A 20,443-nucleotide genomic window follows, 5' to 3' on the forward strand; every position below is an offset into this window, starting at 1 on the left:
TGGCAAAATTTATCAGGCTGCTGGCTAGATCTGTTCTTTATCTGAAAAGCTATCGTGGGTGTACTGCTTCTTGCTGCTGTTGCGAAGTTTTGGGTTTTTTTTCAGTTAGGCAGTTGAGTAACCTGTTAACTTTTTCTGGTTGCCTTTCTGGCAGCTTATTTAATACTTCAGAGAAGCCACTATCTGTTTTACTGCATTCAGGTTCATTCCCTCTCAGTGCCCAAAAATAAGGTGAACCAAAAACTTGATGGGTCAGTTTGCTGCCAGTCTTCATGTTTAGAATGTGCCTTTAATAGAAAGTAAACGTGCTTAACGTGTAGGTTTGTCTTGATGATGCATCTGTCTATCATGGAGCAAAGGTATGAAACTAGCTTTGTTCTCTTAAATCTAATCTTAATTTCAATGCTGACAGATGGGCAGGTTTCTTAAGTTTTCTTTTGCCCAAATTGTAGGACACCTCAAAGACAAACTGGTATCTGAGGTGTTGACCGCAGCCTAGGAAGATGTTTCAACAGCTGAATTTAAGGCAATGAATTCTCTGTAATTGAAGGAGAGAAAAGACGAAATATGCGGTGCCTGCCGGCCGCTGTTCCCAAGCTGTCCCAGGGGTACGTACTGCTGTTGAAACAAGCGTAGCTGTAGCCCGGGCGCGTATGGAGGCAGCTGGCAGCAGCCTGCCCTGCCGCCGGAGGACGAGGCCGTCCCAGCGCGGGCGGGTGCGGCCTGGCGCGGTGCTGCCCTTCGGGGACACCTCGGGCCTCACAGGCGGCGCCGGAGCGTCCGCGCCCGAAGGACAGCACAGGGGACCGACCACTGAACCGCTCCGGTGCTCGGGGGCCTTCCCTGGCTGCTGCCTCCGCCCCATTCCTGGGCAGAACGGGCACCGACACCCGCTTCCCGCTGCGGCAAAACCGAGCGCCCGGCCAACGCGCCGTCACCCCCCCCCGCGCACCCCATCCGCGCCGCTGTCCCTTTAAGGGGGCGAGGCGCACTACCATCGGCCCATGGGCGGGGGGCGGGGCTCGCCGGAAGAGCCAATGGGCGTGCCCTACTCCGCCCGCGCGGCTGAGGGCCGGCCGGGCGCGCGCCGCAGGCCGAGTCCCGAGAGACGCCGACGCCGCCGCCGCCGCCTCCAGCTCCCCTCAGCGCCGCCGCGATGGCTCAGTGAGTGCGGGCGGGGGCTCGGCCGCCGGGCCGCGCGTCCCTCCGGCGGGACCGTGAGCGGGCGGTGCCTCGGCATGGCTGCCTCCGGAGGTGGGGACAGCGCTGAAAGCGGCTCGTGGTGGTGTGAGAGCCAGGGGGTGCCCCCCGCTCACGGGAGAGGCCTTACAGACCGTTAGCGGCGAGGGGGAGCGTGCCCCCCGCGGGCTGAGGGGGAGGCGGGAGCCTTTCTAGCCTCTCGCCTCTGCCGACTGACTTTCTGCAAAACCTATTTTTTCAGCGGGCTGATTTGGGGGAAGCGGGTGATTCCGTGCGGTCCCCGCTTTCCTGTTCGGCCGATTCTGCGGTGTGTCCGGGAGGGAGAAGGAAGGAGAGGGGATGGGGCCCTCGAGCCGCCTGACGGCGGGTTGGTTTTTCACCGTTAGAGGTTCTGCGGAGGTGAGGGACCGACAAGGAGAGTAAGCCGGTTGGCTGAGAGACTTTTTGGCAAAATCTGGGAGCGATCAGTTTTGGAGTCATGACTTTGAAGCAGGAAACTTGTTCCTGACCCGAGGAATAGAAGTAGGCAGGTTGGGTTTCTCTGTGTGCATGTCCCTTGCAAGCTGAATTAGGCAGCCTCTAGCAGAATATCCTGTTTCCCTCTTTTCCTTTGCTCACCCCAAATCTGAGACAGTTTGCATTGCAGAAGCGAAAAAATGATGTAGTGTTCAGAGACGAAGTTTTAGTACAGCATCTGTTAAATATGGAGCTGTGATAGAGCTGGATCCATTAGTGACATATTAGAGCTGCTCACTTTACTTCCTGCCTCCTAGCGTAATGTTTTGGATAGCTTACTTTTCTTACTCATCTAGTTGTGTCTTGGTAGTTGGGAAGAAATCTTGGTGATTTGAAGCATGCTATATGTTGGTCTCCACTCTGTCTGCTGGACTGACTGGGAGCCACAAGGATCTCTGGCTGTAATAGGCGACAGACTCAATCCAGAGCATATGCTACAGCATTTGTTAGAATGGGGTGGGCTGGCCTAACAGTTGACAAGATCAGAACAGCCTGACAGAATATGGATGCTAGTGCTAGATCACTGCTGACGAGACTTACCTGGCATTTTTGTTCTTCCACATTCCAGAGCTGACATTGCTTTGATTGGACTGGCTGTGATGGGTCAAAACCTTATTTTGAACATGAACGACCATGGCTTCGTGGTAAGTGAAGGAAAACATTGTTCAGAAAGGCTGACTCAGTAGCACTTGGGATGGGAGCTGAACATTTTGTGGTTTTGTTTTTTCTTTTTTTCCCCCTTGTGATGGTCTAATAGGTGTTGTTTCCTCCTTTTAGTTATAACCTAGGCTGCCCTTTGTCCCATTTCCAGAGAAAAACAGCGGTGCGTGCCTGTACTCAGCTAGCCACCTGATGTGTTAGTTAGGTATGATTTTTCCCTGAGGTTTGCTTTGGGCTTGGCCATTAACCATAGGTTCCCAAGGCACTTGCAAAGACATGCTGCACGTTCATCCCTGCTCTGTGTCTTTAGGGAAGGTGGAAGTGGGAGAGCACGTGATGTTGAACCTTGCTTATGTAATTTGTAGTCTGAGCTAAAGTAACTGTTCTTTTGGCAGCTTTTATTAACATGTTTTCTTGCTCCCACAGGTTTGTGCTTTTAACAGGACGGTTTCCAAAGTGGATCACTTTCTGGCCAATGAGGCCAAGGGAACCAAAGTGATTGGTGCTCACAGCCTGGAAGAGATGGTCTCTAAGTTAAAGAAACCCCGTCGCATTATCTTGCTGGTGAAGGCTGGAAATGCAGTGGATGACTTCATCAGTAAATTGGTGAGGCAAACATTCTTTCTACCTGTGACTTCTTGCTGTCTTTTGGAGAAGTTTCCTCTGGAAGATCTCAATTATTTGTCATTAATGAGGTTTTGAATGCACAGAGAAAGCCAAAATGCTGATTTATTTTTGGCAGGTGCCGTTGTTGGAGACTGGAGACATCATAATTGATGGTGGGAATTCTGAGTATAGAGATACCACGGTAAGCCTGTTTTCTATGGGAAGTGGATGAATAAAATATACACGATTCTTTCTCCCCTGATCATCAGAATAGTCAGTCAATAAGATGCCATCTCCCCTCTGCTCAGGGAAGGCCAAACTGAGTTATCTCTGCAAAACTAGATCACGCAGCCTATTGGAAAGCAATTGTTACAGTAGTTAAGGACCGTTCTATAAGTATATTTTTATAGAAGTTGCCCAAATCATCAAAGAATATTTTTATTGACATCTTTTAAAGAGTGAAGGCCTTTAGAAAATTTCCTGTTACAATCTTAAAGAGTTTTCAGGGAGAGTTAAAAATCTAAGGATATTTATAGATTTGTTGTTATATCTCAATCCTACATGACCACGGGAAAATCCAGTAAGACAGAACTGCTGGTTTGATTGTCTTGGTAATGAAAACAGCAGAGTAATTACCTGTTTTAAAAAAAAAAAAAAAAAAAAAAAAAAAAAAAGCCTGCTTGTGAGCAGGCTGTAACTATAGAAGTTATGTTAGCATATCTGGGATGCTTACATGAAAATATTGCATTCAAATCAGTATTTCTGAATCTTAGAAGGTGCTGGTATTAGTCTTTCCGCTTTGGCATCCTGATCTCGGATAAGTGGGTTGACCATGCCAGAGTGTAAAAGAGTGTAAAAACAGGTACTAAATGAGGATTAATACTTGGGGAGCTTGCAGCTCCCCTTAGGGATCTCAGCCTGTGCTTCTCTCCCACTCAGAGGGAATTCGTTTCCCTTATAGTTGTCCATGCTTGCACCTTCACTCTGCAACAAACTCAGCAACTCCACCTTGGGCCTAATCTGCCTCCCCACATCTTTGCACACAGCATGTATCACCTGACACATAATTCTGAGGCTTTTCCAGCCTCAGTACTGCTCTTTTCTATCCAGTGCTTAGAAGGACTTTGTTTTCTCAGCATGTCTCTTTTGCAAGGATTCATGTCAAAGCAACAGGAAGTTTCCTAATGTTCACTTTGGTGTATGTACAAGCTTTCTCTAAGGTGGTCTTCTAGCATGTCCAAAGCAGAATTAAAAACCTAATTTCAGGTCTGAATTGCTAACCTTTGTTTGTAAGGTTCTGGCATTAAAAGAAATTAAATAATGCTGTTCTGCTCTTTGTTCCAGAGACGTTGTAAGGAACTACAGGAAAAGGGCATCTTATTTGTCGGAAGCGGTGTTAGTGGTGGAGAGGAGGGTGCCAGATATGGTCCTTCACTCATGCCAGGAGGAGCCAAAGAAGCCTGGTAAGCATGAGCTAGTCTATTCTTCTTCAGAATGGTCTGCAACAATCGTCTTCTATTCACATTGAGAGCTGAGGGGGTGAAGGAGGAGGGCGTGGGTGTGGAGAGAACAAGATATGTTGCCATTTCACTTCCTCAAGGCTCAAGATTTCTCAACCTAGCTGGGGTCACAGGGCAGTGCTGAGCTTTCATGGCAGGCAAAACAAAGGCAGGTTTTTCTTCCAGGAATTCACAGGCAAAAGTAGTAGCTACAGAAATCTGAAGGGAGAAATGTGTGCCAGGGGAGAAAAGAATTTTGCTTAAATTTTTAAAAAGTACTGTTCTTGATTATGATTTTTCTTTTGGGGCCCTACACACTTGGAAAGCTGTTAACCGTGAAACAGGCAGCAGCAAACATCCCTGCAGTGACACACATTATAAAAGGAGGCTTCAGTACGTGTTTGTACTGACTATTGAATACATTAATTTTTTTGCAGGTTTCTGCCATGCTGCCCTGCTGTTTTGTACTCATGTTAGTGTAAAGGACTGTACATCAATGTTCATATTAGACTTTATCACTGGTTGCTCGTTCTCTCTGTAAATGTAGAAAGAAAAGGAGTGTCCAGGCTTTACTTGAGCCTTAGAATCTCTTAAGTCCCTGTCCGTTTTCATTAGCATTTCATACCAATATCAGCCTGTTCAAATTTGACGGCCCAAAGCCAGAAACAACATAACAGTAACTTGCTGTCTGATCATCTTTTTGCCATAAACAGCTCAGTAAAGACAGCTTCTATGTGCCACCCTTACCTGAACTTTGTCCCCCACCTCTTTCACAGCACCTGCAGCCCGTGTGCCACCCATGCTCCTTTCCCAGCGGTCGCTTTAGGTTGCTCCAAACTTGGCATTCTGTAATGCTGTCCTGTTGGCTGAGGAATTTACTACACTTGGGGAGCCTGGCAATGACAAAACCTCCTAATTACTCGAATAACGCAGATAACTATATCCTGACTTGCGTTCGTGGAGTTTCTTCCCTCCTTCCCTCTCCTCCTTCAGATCACGCTGGATTTTTCTTGTGGCTATAGAACAGAATGGGATTTTGTTTCAGCTCTGCCACTGATCCTCTCTGAGTGTGAGCCTGTATCATAACCTGCCTCTATTTCCTCATTTCTAAAAAGGAGAAGATAATATTTGGGCTCCTTTAGGTACATTAAGCTTGTCTGCGCAGTGCTGTAAGCATGACATGGGCTGTCCCCATTTCTTGCAAACAGTGTCTAGTTCTGGGAAAAACACACATTTTATTTGACATTGCTGTGTGGTGGGTTATCAACCTGCCAGCATGCCCTCACTCCAAGCTGCCTTTTGGCAGGTTACAGAAGGATGCATCATACTGATGGATTTTTTTTTTTTTCCTTTTCTTGTGTTTGTGTCCTCTGCCTATCTGCTGAGGCATATTATTTCTCCCCACAGGCCCCACATCAAGACCATATTTCAAAGCATTGCTGCTAAAGTGGGATCTGGGGAACCTTGTTGTGACTGGGTAAATATTTATTTGATACTGACCTTAACTTGTGGTTAGATCCATGCTTAGGTAGTTTGGTTGCTGAAGCTCATGCATGTTTGTCCTTAATAAAACCAGCAACATTAGTGGGTTGATTTTCTGGCTGTCTGCATTCAATTCAAATCTACCATCTCTGATAACTTATCCCATACAATGGAAGGACAAAGTTTTATGGCTGGGTCATGTGCTGGGGGAGCTAAATGGATCTGTGACCCACAGTGTTTTCAGTTAGCACTGGGCTTCCTTCCTTCTTTCCTTTAGGCAGAAGGAAGCCATAGGCAGGTATTAAACCCTGGAAGTGGTGACAGCACTCTTGCTGAAGGCATTTTTTGATGTTTCCTGACAGGTAGGAGATGAGGGCGCTGGACACTTTGTGAAGATGGTGCACAATGGGATTGAATATGGAGACATGCAGCTGATCTGTGAGGCCTATCACCTGATGAAAGATGTGGTGGGCATGGAGCATGATGAGATGTCAAAGGTGATCCGCAGTTTTTAGCGTCTTGTCTTCTTGAGCCATGGTGGGTGGCTGCCGTTGATGGAGGCAGCTGGGCTTGGGTAAAGCTGCTGTACATACATGAAGTTAATTTTTCTGACGTGCCTTCTGCCAAGGGCAGTGCACAGTATTCCTGAGCTTCAAATGAGGTAGGGAGCAGCAAGCACGTACACCTGAATGTTTATAGAAGTTGTCTAAACTCTCCCATTTTACAGTTGATTTCTCCCCGGGAAGCACCTTCTTGTGTAGAGATATGAAATACCTTGCCTGGAAAAAGGTAGTAAAACATTGAGCGTTATAATCAAGCAGGCAAATCTTGCAAAGACCTTGTTGAAGCAAGTCGATAAGTATGATGTGTCTTGAAAGGGCAGTTCTGTTTCCAGCCTTCGGTGCCTATGATAATAGGTAACAGGATGGGCTGTGCCTGTCTTCCCAGTTGGAGATGGATGCTCTGCGGCTCTGACTCTGGGGTGTGCTCCTTCCAGTGCAGGGCTCCTGCACAATGGCCTTTCAGCAGTGCTGAAATCTTTGGTAGATGTGGCAGGTGTTACAGCAATAACCAGTAACTGAGATAGTATGACCCCCTTCTGTATGTATACATATATGTATGTGTATGTATACATATATGAATAAATCAATTGATATATATAGTAGGTACATAGTAAATCCATGTGTGTGTATATATGTGTGTATGTATATATATATGCACTTTTTCTCCTTTTCCAGGTATTTCAGGAATGGAATAAGACAGAGTTGGACTCTTTCCTGATTGAAATCACAGCCAATATTCTCAAATTCAAAGACAGCGATGGCAAATACCTCCTCCCAAAGATCAAGGACAGCGCAGGACAAAAAGGCACAGGAAAGTGGACAGCCATTTCCGCCCTGGAATATGGAGTCCCTGTCACACTCATAGGTAACTGCTCCTTCATTCTGGCCTCGTCTTTTCTACCTGCATGTACCACATCACAGTAAGGAGCATGGTAATAGGTAATTCAGAAATGAGCCCATACTAGGGCTAGGCTCGCAGAAGAGACTTCTAGGTGTAGCTGTTGCAGTCTTTCTGCCCTTGAGATCCGTTCCTGTTTTTCTTTGCTGGGCTTGTTTTTACCTTGTTTCTCAAATGTCGGTAGTACTGTTATCATGCCTTTGTCCATGGTGTCTTCGCAGCGCTGGTGATGACTTGGTGACAGGTGAATGTAAGTGCCGTGCTAGAAGTGTCATGCTAGATTGATGCAACGTTCCTCTCAGCAATCCTCCACCCTACCTGCTACTCCAAATCCCATTATAGCCTTAAAAATGTTAAAAAAAAAAAAAAAAAAGAAGAAGAAAAAAAAAGAAAAAAGGTGGGGGCTGGGCACCCTCAAAACCTTGTTGCTTGACCACTGCTTGATGAGTACTTAGACTTCTCTGAAGGCATAAGAATTATTTTTCAGATATCTACCTAAGTCTTCTATTTCTACGGTTCAGTATAACTTAGCTAACCCAGCATTAGTGTGACTAAACAGGAACACGAGGGCCGGGCTGTATTATGGGTTGAGGAGCACAGACAGATTTTTTTGAGAATAGCATCAGACTGCTACCCCATGATGGTGGCAGCTGTTTTTCCACCACGACAGTTGATGGTGGTGTTTCTTTACACACCCTGGACTGCTGCTGTTTTTTGTTTTGTGGCTAATAAGGCTGCTGATCCAAAGCCAAACTAAGATGATGGAAATGTATTTTGTAATTGCTTTGAATTATATCCCTAAAGTGTGAGAATTTACCGGCTCACATACATACCTAACAGTCTCGTTACCTACCCTTTTATCTAGCCTGGCCTCTGAATGGAATTGTGACACAGGAGTTGCAATACATCTGCAACACAGTTAGAGTGCTCTCTTACCACAGGTCCAATGTAGACTTTCCCGCTGAGTAAATGAGATAACTCAACAGGTTCTTTGCTCTCGGATTGGCTTTAATTTTCATGCTTTCTCTACCTCTTTTTCCTTTGCCTTGGCTGGTCAAGTCCTGTTGTATTAGAAGAAAAGGAAAACTATATTCAGTAGGCTAAAAGAGAGTAACTGCAGTGATAGCTATCAGAGAAACATGGCTGCATTCCAACATATTTTTACAAAACAAGTTTTGTAAATGGTTTTAATATTCTACTACAGCTATAGTCTTTCAGTTCTAGGCTTGAAACAGTGTTACTTGCTTGTGCTGTTAATATTCTCCTGTTTGGGGTTCTTGCAAAGATCAAGGGTGAAGGAGACACTCCCTAATTAGTCCTCTGCAGTGCCAGGGGAGCATTGTTGGGTAACGATGAGTTGATAGGGAAGTATGTGCAATAGCCCTTGTGCAAACATGGCTGTTCTTACGGCAGTTGCTGTGTGTGTGGTTTTACTGCATAAGCATGACTTGCAGACTTCTGCTTGTAAAAGCAGAGTCATACTACTCCTGCTTTTTCTGATTTTCCCCACACGCTTCTCCTCCCCAGTGTAGAAGGAAGTTTTTGCAGAAATGGAGAGGAGCCAGTTCTGATTTTGATACAGTCTGTTAATCCTACTGCACGGAGGATCCAGAATCTTGTGAAAACATTACTCATCTTTTTTTTGGTTGGTTTGTTTTGGGGTGGTTTGGTTTTTTTTTTTTTTTTGGTAATTCACAACTCGCTTAAAAGGTGGAAGAAAAGTTCAGTATAAAGACTATAATAAACTTGATTGCTTTCCTTCTATCGGACCCTGGAAAGGAAACTTTACTTTTTTTTTCCCATTTAACAATACCGTCTTCAATTGCAAATAAGTACAACTTAAAACAGCATGATTAGGAATTGACTGAGCCAGATCAAGAGATTGGCAGTCAGGCTTTCTTTTTAGGTGCTGAAGATACTGCTTGGCTAACTCCTTAGCCCTGGCGAATGACATTTAGTAACCTGCTTAGTGATGTTATAAAACTTTCTTATGGGCTTCTGAATACTAGTGTTATGGGCCTACCAGATTTGTAAAACTTACTTCCTCTTGTAAGTTAACCTGCTGATTTATTCTTGATTTTAATTGCTCTTATTTTGCATGTGTGTATTTTAAAGCACATCTAGGTAATGTGAGTTGGCATTTATGCAACAGCTTTTTATCTTCAAAGCATGATACAATAATTAGTGAAGTCTTCAGCCTTGCCTGTCCCTAGACTGCAGTGCAACACTGTCTGTCTTTTATAGCTAGGAAGAGATTTTAAAGTAAATTCTTAAAACTAAGAGCTGGTGAAGGTTCCTGAGGATAAATTTTCATGCAGATGACTTGTGGCTTTTTTTTGTTTATCATTTGAAAGCTGTATCAGTCAATATTTACCCAGTGGTTATGCTGACTGGCAGTTTGGTCCCTCAGCAATGCTGTTGAAATAATTCATTTGTACACCTCTCTTCCCATGTGACTGTTTCACTATGTATGTGGCTCATCATTCAGTGGTACTCTCACTGTGTGCTTGAGGAGAAGTATCTCAGACCTTAACAGTGATGCTGAACTTTCTAATTATCTCCCCTTTCCTACCATACTTAAAGGGGAAGCTGTGTTTGCACGGTGCCTGTCTTCCCTCAAGGATGAGAGAGTACAGGCCAGTAAGCTGCTGAATGGGCCTAAAATGACTCAATTTGGTGGGAATAAGAAGGCCTTTCTGGAGGACATACGCAAGGTGAGTCATTATGCTTGCCAGAGTGCTGTATTAAAGTTGCATATCAAAGCAGGTTTTGGATGCTGTAAACCCTGCTGAGGAGCTCGTGTTGAAGTTTCATGAAAATTGGTTCCTGCTTTCAGCCGTCCCATTGTGCACTGTCTAGTGGTGTCCACAATGCATAGTGCAACCAATTCCTTTCCAGACCAAAGAATAGTCCTGAAGGAATTCAAGTCTAAGCCACAGTGGGCAGTGACAACTAGCTGGGGTGCAGAGGTCGTAATTCATGCACAGGAGCTTACTTTTTCGACCCTCAACACTCCCGTCTTTGTAATGGGGATAATAGCTCTTGATCTCTCTCTGTTGAGACCAAGCTTTCCAACAATTAGAAAGGGTATTTTGGTTATCAAATAGCTGGAATGTGGCTATTGTACTCATCCCTGATGAGATGTGGACTAAACAGAGCATGTAGACTGTGAAGTTTCTCATTCAGCTTTGTGGGACTTCACTTGGAATGTGAATTTGTTTTTTTAGGCCCTGTATGCTTCCAAGATTATCTCATACGCTCAAGGCTTCATGCTGCTGAGACAAGCAGCCAAAGAATTTGGCTGGACACTGAATTACGGTGGCATTGCACTGATGTGGAGGGGAGGCTGCATCATCAGAAGGTAATTAAGATGAGGAGGTAACTTAGTTCCTGCAGGGAGAAGAGCAGGCAATTTAGTTTATGCGGTGCTAGACTGACAAGCCTAGAGATTTTCTTGGAAAATCCATGGCGTTAATCTGCTGATAAGATACTGACAGGCCGTTTCTGTAGACGGCACTAAAGGTTACCAGATAAAGCCAATTTTCTGGTGGCTTAGCTACTGCAGATTTTCTTCGGTCTTTGTTTTCTTTGCATCTTTCTCAATGTTTGGAATCTGAGTCTGGCTGAGTCAAATTTTGGCACTGTAGGCTTTGGATTCTGGGCCTTTGTTGGAAGCTGTGAAATCTTATTCCTGCTTTACGTGTGTTCTGCCTAGTGTGTTCCTGGGAAAAATCAAAGATGCTTTTGATCGAAACCCTGAGCTCCAGAATTTGCTGTTGGATGATTTCTTTAAGACAGCTGTTGAAAACTGTCAGGTGAGTTTCCAAGGAAGGAAGAGCATAAAAACAACAGTTTACAGTCTGGACTTCTTCAGCTTCTTTCCCAGGAGTTACCTTCACAAGTATATTTAGACTAAAAAAATGAAAAGGTAGAGAATACAGCATCCTTAATCCCAAAGATCTCTAAACAATCCTTAAGCTCTTTGGGACTGTGTATGTGTATCTGTACGCATATAATGTACAGGTGTAGGAACTCATCATCTATGGGTTCAAGGTAGTCTTCTTTAGTAGAACATAGCAGTCTTACAGGATCAGGACAGGAAAAAAAACTACATAGAGCTGGTTGAAATTGAACAAGAAAGTTACTGTGATGGGGTAGGCTGTACTGAATCAATTAGAATTTTGCCCGACACCAAGGTTAGTGACCTGTTGTTGTGGTTTAACCCCAGCCAGCAGCTATGCACCGCGCAGCCGCTCCCTCACTCCCCCCCCCCCACTCCCAGTGGGATGGGGAGGAGAATCGGGAAAGAAGGTAAAACCGTGGGTTGAGATAAGAATGGTTTAATAACTAAAGTAAAATATAATACTAACAATAATAATAATGAAATATAATAATATTGTAATGAAAAGGAATATAACAAAAAAGAGGGGAAAAAAAAAAACCAAACAGTGATGCACAATGCAATTGCTCACCACCTGCTGACCGATGCCTGAGCAGCCATCTGCCCCTCCCAGCCAACTCCCCCCAGTTTATATACTGGGCATGACGTTCTATGGTATGGAATATCCCTTTGGCAGTTCGGGTCAGCTGTCCTGGCCGTGCTCCCTCCCAGCTTCTTGCACACCTGCTTGCTGGCACAGCATGGGAAACTGAAAAATCCTTAATTTAGGATAAGCGCTACTTAGCAACAACTAAAACATCAGTGTGTTATCAACATTATTCTCACACTAAATCCAAAACACAGCACTGCACCAGCTACTAAGAAGAGAATTAACTCTATCCCAGCCAAAACCAGGACACCTGTCCTTGAAAAAATGCCTACAAATGCCTCTTGCCTCTGTTTCATCAGAAAGTTGGAGAATGTTAGTTCTAAATGAAGGAAAAAAAGGAGGTTGCATCACTGAAGCACTACTTTATAAATCAGCATCCAGATACATCAAGCGATGAAACGAGGTCTCATGTAATGTTGCAAAGTATATTTGTACTGCCAACCTAAAGATAACACAGGAGCAAACGAACATGTAGTCCTTGTGTCATGGTTCTTCTCTTTGATACTAGCCAAGCTAAGGTTTCCATTTTACTGTTACAGAAGAGCTTAGGCAGAAATCTAGCAATTCAGAAGAACCACAATGTGAGGAAAAAATGTCTAGCCTGCGTGAACATTCTCATCGCTGTCCTGTATCTTGTGCCTACTGTGCACTTGGATTTCACTTGTACAGAGTATAAAGCTCTGTTCTATTACCATTGTTTGCAGTAGCACCAATATAACAGTGTTCCAGACCCACCATTCATTAGACCTAGGTCTGTCCAAACAGTGTCCTGATTTGGATGGAGTTGACAGGCAGAACTAAAACCAGATTATCTGACCAACAAAGAAGTCATATATTATCATTAATAATTCTTTTAACTGAAGCTGAGTATTCCATGCAGGTTACTAAATCAGATGGACGGTTGAAATGAGGATTATCCATGTGTCTGTTTGAAGTATTGTGCTGACCTCTTATGCGCTTGGACAGGCTTTGTACTGTGCTTGATTAGAGGTCCTGAAAGTGCCTCAGTGTTTGCTCAGTATGTTCCCTACTGTGTTCATGCTTTTGGGATGCACTGATTGTGTTTATGAGAAAGAACAGCATCCTTGCTTGAGGCTGCGTTTGATTGCATGTGAAGTATATGTATGCACTTTTATTGTCCTCATTGTTAACTCTTATCTTACTTGCCATTATTTTGGATCAACCTTGTTTATGTAAAATCAGGAATCTACTGCTGCATTTGCTCAGACTTGGTCATTAAATTTCATATAACATGAAATAGCACATGCTATTATACTGGAATAGTTCATATGCCTGCACATACCTCGGAGCAAGCACTGACTAGTTTCTTTCTTCCTCCCCGCTCCCTTTCCTCTCTCCCAGGACTCCTGGCGACACGTAATCAGTACCGGAGTACAGATTGGTATCCCTATGCCCTGCTTCACTACAGCACTTTCTTTTTATGATGGATACAGGCATGAAATATTACCAGCTAACCTGATTCAGGTAGGTGCCTGAAATAGCATAGCAGATCTTCTAGCTACTGAAATATCATCATGTTGTTATTTACATACTGGCCTAAAGGCCATGATGGCAATATGTCCTAGTCACTCCAACATTGTAAAGATAAAGGCATAGATTGCCTAATATAATTCTGTTAAACCTGAAATTCACAGCAATAAAATACTATGAGATGTCTGGATAAAGAACACGAGAGGTATTGGTATGACAGTGCCCAGCATGTGTTAGTATTCCATCTGTGAACTAAGGGTAATGATATCTTTGAATCAAAATGCTTTATAAAGAAGTAAGTATCTTTGAAGCTTTGGATGTATATAAGTGCTTGTTTTTTAGATTAGTACCCAGCAGAAATAATATACTTGTCTTTTTACAGAACTCTTAATTACTAGATATTAGTAAATGTTCCATTGCAGTGATTTTGCTAATAATGAGAAAATAAGTTCAAATGTTATAATATTGGAGTCAGATCTTATTTCTAGTATTCCTATAGTCAAGTATCAGTAGGTGCAACTTCTAGTACTCATATGACTGTGATATTCATGTGTCTATTTTGTGTGTGTCTGTGTTCTTATTCTAGGCTCAGCGCGATTACTTTGGTGCACATACATATGAATTATTATCAAAGCCAGGTGTATTTATCCATACTAACTGGACAGGCCATGGAGGAAATGTGTCCTCTTCTGCCTACAATGTCTAATGGAAATATTTCCTCTTGAAGATACTGTAGATCTCGGATATTCGTCCTAGAGTACCACTTTTTACTGTACTGTGCTAGAACTTGTGTTTGGACACTTTTGTAATAACTTGTGGGTATATTTCATATCTATATCTCAATATATATATATCACATAAGAAAGCTAAATAAATTTGCTTATAAAGGCATTGAGGTGTTTTCTTTCCACTGCTGCTGGCCAAAACTGGCTAAAATGTCTTTGTGCAGTATTTAATAGAATACATTTTAAAATGATAATATTTTTATTGTATTGTAGTGCAAAAACTCATAGGGATTGAGATAGAGATGACTGCATTTCAATAATGGCTAAAGTGGAGAATGGCAGACAGGACAGTAATGCTACACAAGATTCCAGGGAGGTAAAGACCTTTTTTTGGTTGCCATTGTTTATTCATAGCAGGCAGTAGCTTGGCTCTTAAAGATCAATTCCTGGGTGTTCACCTGCACACAGTCTTTCACACTGTGAGCTCTGTTTTCTAGAAAGGGTGAAGGCTGGGATGGATCATGGAGAAACTTGAGTGCAGGTCAAGGGTGTCAAGACTGATACTCCTGTCACCAAGCTGTTCTCCCTCCAACTGTTGTTCCCAGTTTTAAGCTCTGGCATAAACTGTTGGCATAGCTGTGTGCTTGCACTCTTTTCCCCAAATCTCCCTGCCTCTTTGCCTCCTCTTCCCGTGGGGCAATTAAAAATACCTGCAGTAGCATGCAAAGTTGGCCCTATTTGATATCCTCTTCCTGCAATCCCACTGCCAATCATCTTCAGGACTTCTGAAAATTCACCTGCGTGACTACCTTTTTTTCCCCTCAGAACCTCTCAAGTGTTAAATTTTGTGCTGTGCACTGATTTTTATATTAATTTTTGCTCCATTTTTTCTGCTAAGACAGTTAGCTACTTAGTTGAATATCTGTACAATTAGCAGAAGATTACTTTCAATTTAAAGCAACTTTTCTGCAGACTATGTTGTAAGATTTAGGAATTCTATAAAATAAATGTGTGACAAATTCCAGGCAATAGTGATAACTGGAGGGTCATGAACATTCTAGTAGTCAGTTTGTCCCAGCGTTTGGGGTTTAGGCTCTCCAGCAGGAGGATTGCATTGGAAACTACCGTGGTGGACAGTAGGAACAGTTTTGCCAGTTTATTGTGTACATAGGCATTGTGTTTTGGGGAAGACACGATACTCCCACCAATCTATTTTAGTGCTTAGTATGATATTAGTGCTGAGAAAAATATCTGTTCTATCTGGAATCCCATTGTGCTGAAACCTGACAGCTACTCAGTCAGAGTAAGCAGTATGGGCCTCACCGGGTTTATGACGAGCAGTGCTTGTTCTGTAATCTCACTTGAACTGAACTGTTTAGGGATGTGGGGACATCAGCTGATGTGGCTTTACCTCTCTTACTAGCTTATGTTTGATCTCTGCCGGACACATGCATTAACTCCGATAGAGGGACGATCTTTCGTGGTCCAGGTGGGTCCAGAACCCTATGTAAGGTGTTTGAACAGGACGGGTGCTGTTATCACTGCTTAGAACCAGACCATGCCCAAGGTAGCAGCCTCACAGGGTAACGTGCAGAGCCTTCTGCAGACCGCGTCCTGGCGGTCCGTGCCTCCTGCGGGACGCTTGTTTTCCTCGCCGGTAGAAAAGCATCTTTAAACGCTCCCGTTTAGCAGCAAGGCGTGGGGGGCCCGGGGCGGCTGCGGCGGTTTCCTCTGCCCGTGGCGGGGGGTGACGGTTGACTGGGGAGGGCTCGGGTCTTCCTCGGAGCGGCCCCTTTCCCGCCGCACCCGGACGACCGCCCGCTGCGGGGGTAACGGCGCTCCGCCGGGCTGCGCGGGGCGGGGGCGCCCGACATGGCGGCGGCTCAGCCCCGCCCCGCCGCGCTCGGCGGGAAAGCCAGCCGGGTCGCTGAGGGCCGCGCCATGGAGGCGGCGGACGGCGAAGAGCGGCTCCTGCTCACCCAGGTACGACGAGGCTGGCGCCCCCTCCTCCTCCCCGGGCCCACAGCCCCGGCCCCGCTCCTACCGTGCCGGGGCTGGCCCCCAGCGCCGCCGGGGGAGGGCCCGGCAGGGACAAGATGGAGCCGGGGCGGGGGAGGGGGGGTATGGGGCACTGAACGATAAACGTGGTGTTGCGGGTGGGTTGGGGTCTGTAAACGGTCGCTTATGTTGCGTCGTTTTAAATAGTTTTGATGATTTACGCGAGAGCTAGTATATCAGTCTGCAGAGAACTGACCTGTCGCTGCCTTGGATCCTTTCAGAGGCTGAAGGCTGCGGTTCACTACACGGTTGGCTGCTTGTGTCAGGATGTTGCAGAAGACAAAGACGTGCAATTCAGCAAACAAACCATTGCAGCTATTTCAGAGATCACCTTCAGGCAGTGTGGTACAGAAGTTTGCATATTATCTATTTGTTCAAGAGCAATTGCTGGAGAAACGATGCTTTAAAAAAAATAGCACTGGAACTAGGTATCACTGGTGCATTGTTTCTTGCACTAAATTTTTAAAAGTACGACAAACAGTGATTCTATTTTCCAGACCTGGAAAAAGCATTTAAATGTGTGTGGAAATATTGTGTGGGCCACCTGCCTGTGCAACAGAGTGGCACATAATAACAAGTTATGGTCACTTCTAATAACTAACTTGGATAATTTGCAGTTACACCTTTATAACAGCTAGAACTGTATTATGTATCTCTTCCTACTCAGAGTTAGCATTTTAAAACGTGGCATTTTTGTGTTTTCTCCAGAGAACTTTGCAAAAGACCTCGAAATGTTTGCAAGGTAGGTACTGGAACACTTGATTGTTACAAAGGCTTTCTTTTTTTGTGTTCAGCTCCAATAACTAGATAATCTTTAAAATATGTCTTGTAATTCAAGTTTTAAAGGGTTCTGTTGGCTGATTAAATAGTGGCTGTGAAGTTAGGAAATAGATATTCCCCTGCAGGTTCTTCCTGATCTTGGAAGTTCATTTATGTGGTACAAGTGATTGTTTAGATTAATGACTGTATATAATTGTCAAATGCGTTGACACATAGCGGTACTGGATGGTTTGAGAGTGACAGATGCTTATTAGCACGCCTGTGTTTCATCTGGTTGCTCCAAGAAGGTAAGGAAATGTTTTAAGGAGTCAAAACTTAACACAGTGACCTATGGGCAAGTAAGAGGGAACGGAACAGTGGTGCTTGAAGTTCTGGTTGCTAAATTCTACTGTTTTTACACAGGAAGTGTGGGAATTTAGACGTACATGTACAAACTTGTAAAATAGGGTTTTGTGTATTATAGTTGGAAAAGATAGGCATGTTTGTCTTACTGGGTCCCTATTAAGCCCTTTTAGTTACTGTTCTGAATTAGATGCTGTATGGCCTCTTACAACCAATGTTGGCAAACACATTAAGGGGTATTTTTTAATTTTATGCAGGCATGCAAAACGAAGCACAGTCACTACAGAAGATGTGAAGCTTTTGGCTAGAAGGAGCAATTCTTTGGTGAGATTCACTGTATTTTCTGTCTCACAACATTCTTAAACCAATTGGTTAATTCCTAAGAGCATTTGAATGAAGGCTATAGACGATGAAGCAACTGTTGCTTAAGCAATTTCATTGGCTTGTAGATGATGGATGAGCACAATCCAGTGATTTTTTTAATTTTCATCTTATTTCGCTTCATGACACTATGCCTCACAGCGGGAACACAGATCCGATTGCAATTCAAGCAGCAATGTTCTGGTTGCAACAGGGCTGCTGAGGTTCCAAGTACAAAAGTGCAATAAACAGACACATTACAGCATTGTCAATCTTGGAAGTAAAACACTTGGATTTTTCCTGATGTTGTGTTCCCTTGTTTTAGCCTAAGGTCAGGAATAGCTTGAGTCCACCTTGCAGTGCTAAGTCTCCTAACATTAACGTAGGGATGATTCACATTATTGTATTCTGTCATGTGCTGATCTGTATGATGTTCAGTGGACTTAAATTCACTAATCTGTTATGACATACCGGTAAATGCTTCCATGAAGAAGAATACTTCCAATATTAATTTTAATTTTATGTGAGGGGATTTTTTCCCTCCATCTGTGATTTGAAATATGCAACATGAACTTGCCTGAGAAGGCATAGTAAATGCTGGAGCTGAATTTTGTGTTCCTAACGATCATGTGCTGTTTATGTCAAGTGGGCGCAGAGGAATCTTGCAATGTTTCTGTACTCAGATTGTTTCTCGGCAAACTGCAGTGCTGAGTAACTGCTAATGTTGCTGTCTTGGTTCTAGAGATGGATGTAACATACATTTATAAATCTTAGTCTTGCCACAGCGTTTCAGTATCTGAGGATATCCAGCTTAGACTGAGGGCTTCATGCAAGAATTAAAACTAGTTGATATTTGTCAGCCTTCTTGGAGTGTCTGTAATCTTTTTTGTAATAAGAATTTGCCCTGTTAATTTCTCTTAAAACATTTCTCTGTAATTTCTCATGAATAAATGAAGTTCCTCAGTAGATGACTGATTAGTTTATTGTTCTCAGCTAAAGTATATCACCCAGAAGAGTGAAGAGCTTGCATCAAGTAACATGGAGCAAAAGGAGAAGAAGAAAAAGAAGTCCAGTGCCGCTAAGGGTGGGAGAACTTTTGGGGAACAAGAAGCAGCTGTGACTGAAAGTGAAGATTCCAACATGGCATGATTTACCTTTCAAGTAATGTCTCTGGTCATTTTCTCTTATTATCCTAGAGGAACCAAAGATAGCCTATTAGAGATTCCTCTTGCAAATTAGCAACAGTAATGAATCTTTAGATTTTTAGGTGAACATGATTAGTTGGATTTTTTTGTTCCAAAAATGAAAGGTTTGTCAGAATTCAGTAAAGCTTACAGCCAAAATGCCTTAATTGCTCACAAAAAGGTATCTTACTGTTATTAAAAAGAAAATCCTTTAAATAAAGAGTTTAAAGCAGAACATTCTCACTGCATGTGTAGCTCCCTCCATGCTGGTACTTAGTTTCTCCAGTAATTGTTTGACTTCCTCCTTGCTTCCATTTTTGATACCTTTGCTTAGGTATTTTGAATATTTTATTTTTGTTTTAATAGCCATATCTCTCACTTGTTGTCTTGACAGTTAAAACATGTTTTGTGACATTTTTCACCTGTGATACTGTGGTGTACAATCTTCACTTTCAATAAGCCGCATTACATTTCTAATTTTGCTATAGTAACATGGCTCGGGAGTGGTGGTCAGCAGTGTATCGCCGTTGCCCTCTGCTGGACTGATGGAGACTGACCAAATGCTGTTGATGCCAAAGAAGCAGACTTAAAGACATAAGGTATTAGACAGATATAGCCAAGTGAAATGGGAAGGCTGCTTAAGCTACTGCTTGAAAAAAGCAAAAGCATTGCAGCTTTGAGCAAGACTGAAAAACTGGTTTATAATGGAGAGAGTGGTAATCACAAGCTAAGACACAATCTCACAGAAGAAGCTTGCTGACAGCTAGTTACTCAATGCATGCTATTTCAATTGGTAGCCAGTGTAATTAGCTTTGAGTGCAATAGAGCATGCTTCAAAAATTCTGTTAATGCACAGCCATATATGTTGTTTCAGAAAGACTTGAACATAAAAAGCTTCTAATAAGTAGCTATTTAAAGCAGCAGGAAATCTTTTTACCTGCTATGGCCTATAATGTTACAAGCCAGAAGTGTATATTGTAAGAAGCAATTACTTGCCCTAGCAAAACAGACTGACCAAAAAGTTGACTGCAAGCTTCTCCCCTAAGTCCAGTGAATTCCCATATGGGTAGCTTCATCTGAAGTTACCCTAAGTATTTTTACTTACCTGCTCAAAGGCAGTAAACTGTTTAGAATATTTATTAGTTACACTGGCAGTCTAACTTCGAGTGTGCCATAATTCAACTGGAATGTCTACGTGCAATGGGTTCATCTGAATGCCTGCTCTAGGAATACTCATCCGTTGGCATCCCGTACCATTTAAGGTTCTGTTAAATCAGAGGGTTTTGCATGATACTAGAAAACATTTGTACCTACTAAAACTTTCTCAGAAGTTTCAGCTCACTTTTCAGATTTTTTTCATATACATCTTCTGTTCTCACAAGAGAAGAACAGATTGTGCCCGGTGAGAGTTCTGGTGCAGTGTCACCAGTATGAACATGCATTCTACCTAAATACTTTGGACATGTTAAATACAGAGTACTTCTGTATTTAATTTCTTCTTCCTCTATCCTTAAGGTAAGACTGTACTT

The 20,443-nt window shown here is 43.4% G+C and overlaps 2 protein-coding genes across 3 annotated transcripts; both read left to right on the forward strand.

The window, feature by feature from the left end:
* The first annotated feature begins 1,119 nt into the window (after nt 1-1,119).
* PGD (phosphogluconate dehydrogenase) lies at nt 1,120-14,356 on the forward strand. Of its 2 annotated transcripts, none has more exons than XM_050909368.1 (13): nt 1,120-1,164; nt 2,285-2,360; nt 2,803-2,982; nt 3,119-3,184; nt 4,327-4,445; nt 5,889-5,958; nt 6,326-6,460; nt 7,202-7,391; nt 10,008-10,138; nt 10,652-10,785; nt 11,140-11,239; nt 13,337-13,459; nt 14,052-14,356. In XM_050909368.1, the coding sequence occupies exons 1-13, from the start codon at nt 1,157-1,159 to the stop codon at nt 14,169-14,171; spliced, it is 1,452 nt and encodes a 483-aa protein (XP_050765325.1). In that variant the 5' UTR covers nt 1,120-1,156; the 3' UTR covers nt 14,172-14,356. The 2 variants fall into 2 exon arrangements, with proteins under 2 accessions (XP_050765325.1, XP_050765326.1); XM_050909369.1 differs by lacking the exon at nt 1,120-1,164 and adding an exon at nt 1,195-1,254.
* Nucleotides 14,357-16,114: 1,758 nt separating this feature from the next.
* CENPS (centromere protein S) lies at nt 16,115-19,142 on the forward strand. The gene is made up of 5 exons (XM_050909370.1): nt 16,115-16,173; nt 16,470-16,593; nt 16,957-16,990; nt 17,628-17,694; nt 18,724-19,142. The coding sequence occupies exons 1-5, from the start codon at nt 16,132-16,134 to the stop codon at nt 18,877-18,879; spliced, it is 423 nt and encodes a 140-aa protein (XP_050765327.1). The 5' UTR covers nt 16,115-16,131; the 3' UTR covers nt 18,880-19,142.
* The last annotated feature ends 1,301 nt before the right edge of the window (nt 19,143-20,443 follow it).

Source organism: Gymnogyps californianus, chromosome 21, assembly GCF_018139145.2.
Source record: "Gymnogyps californianus isolate 813 chromosome 21, ASM1813914v2, whole genome shotgun sequence".
Classification (NCBI taxonomy): domain Eukaryota; kingdom Metazoa; phylum Chordata; class Aves; order Accipitriformes; family Cathartidae; genus Gymnogyps; species Gymnogyps californianus.

Bases quoted from the DNA above. Each gene is read 5' to 3' on its own strand.
- PGD (XM_050909368.1), top strand. The intron at 3,185-4,326 runs GTAAGCCTGTTT...TCTTTGTTCCAG, and splicing joins CTGAGTATAGAGATACCACG to AGACGTTGTAAGGAACTACA. The intron at 4,446-5,888 runs GTAAGCATGAGC...TTCTCCCCACAG, and splicing joins GGAGGAGCCAAAGAAGCCTG to GCCCCACATCAAGACCATAT.
- CENPS (XM_050909370.1), top strand. From the start codon at position 16,132: ATGGAGGCGGCGGACGGCGAAGAGCGGCTCCTGCTCACCCAG. The intron at 16,594-16,956 runs GTACAGAAGTTT...TGTTTTCTCCAG, and splicing joins GATCACCTTCAGGCAGTGTG to AGAACTTTGCAAAAGACCTC. The intron at 16,991-17,627 runs GTAGGTACTGGA...AATTTTATGCAG, and splicing joins GACCTCGAAATGTTTGCAAG to GCATGCAAAACGAAGCACAG.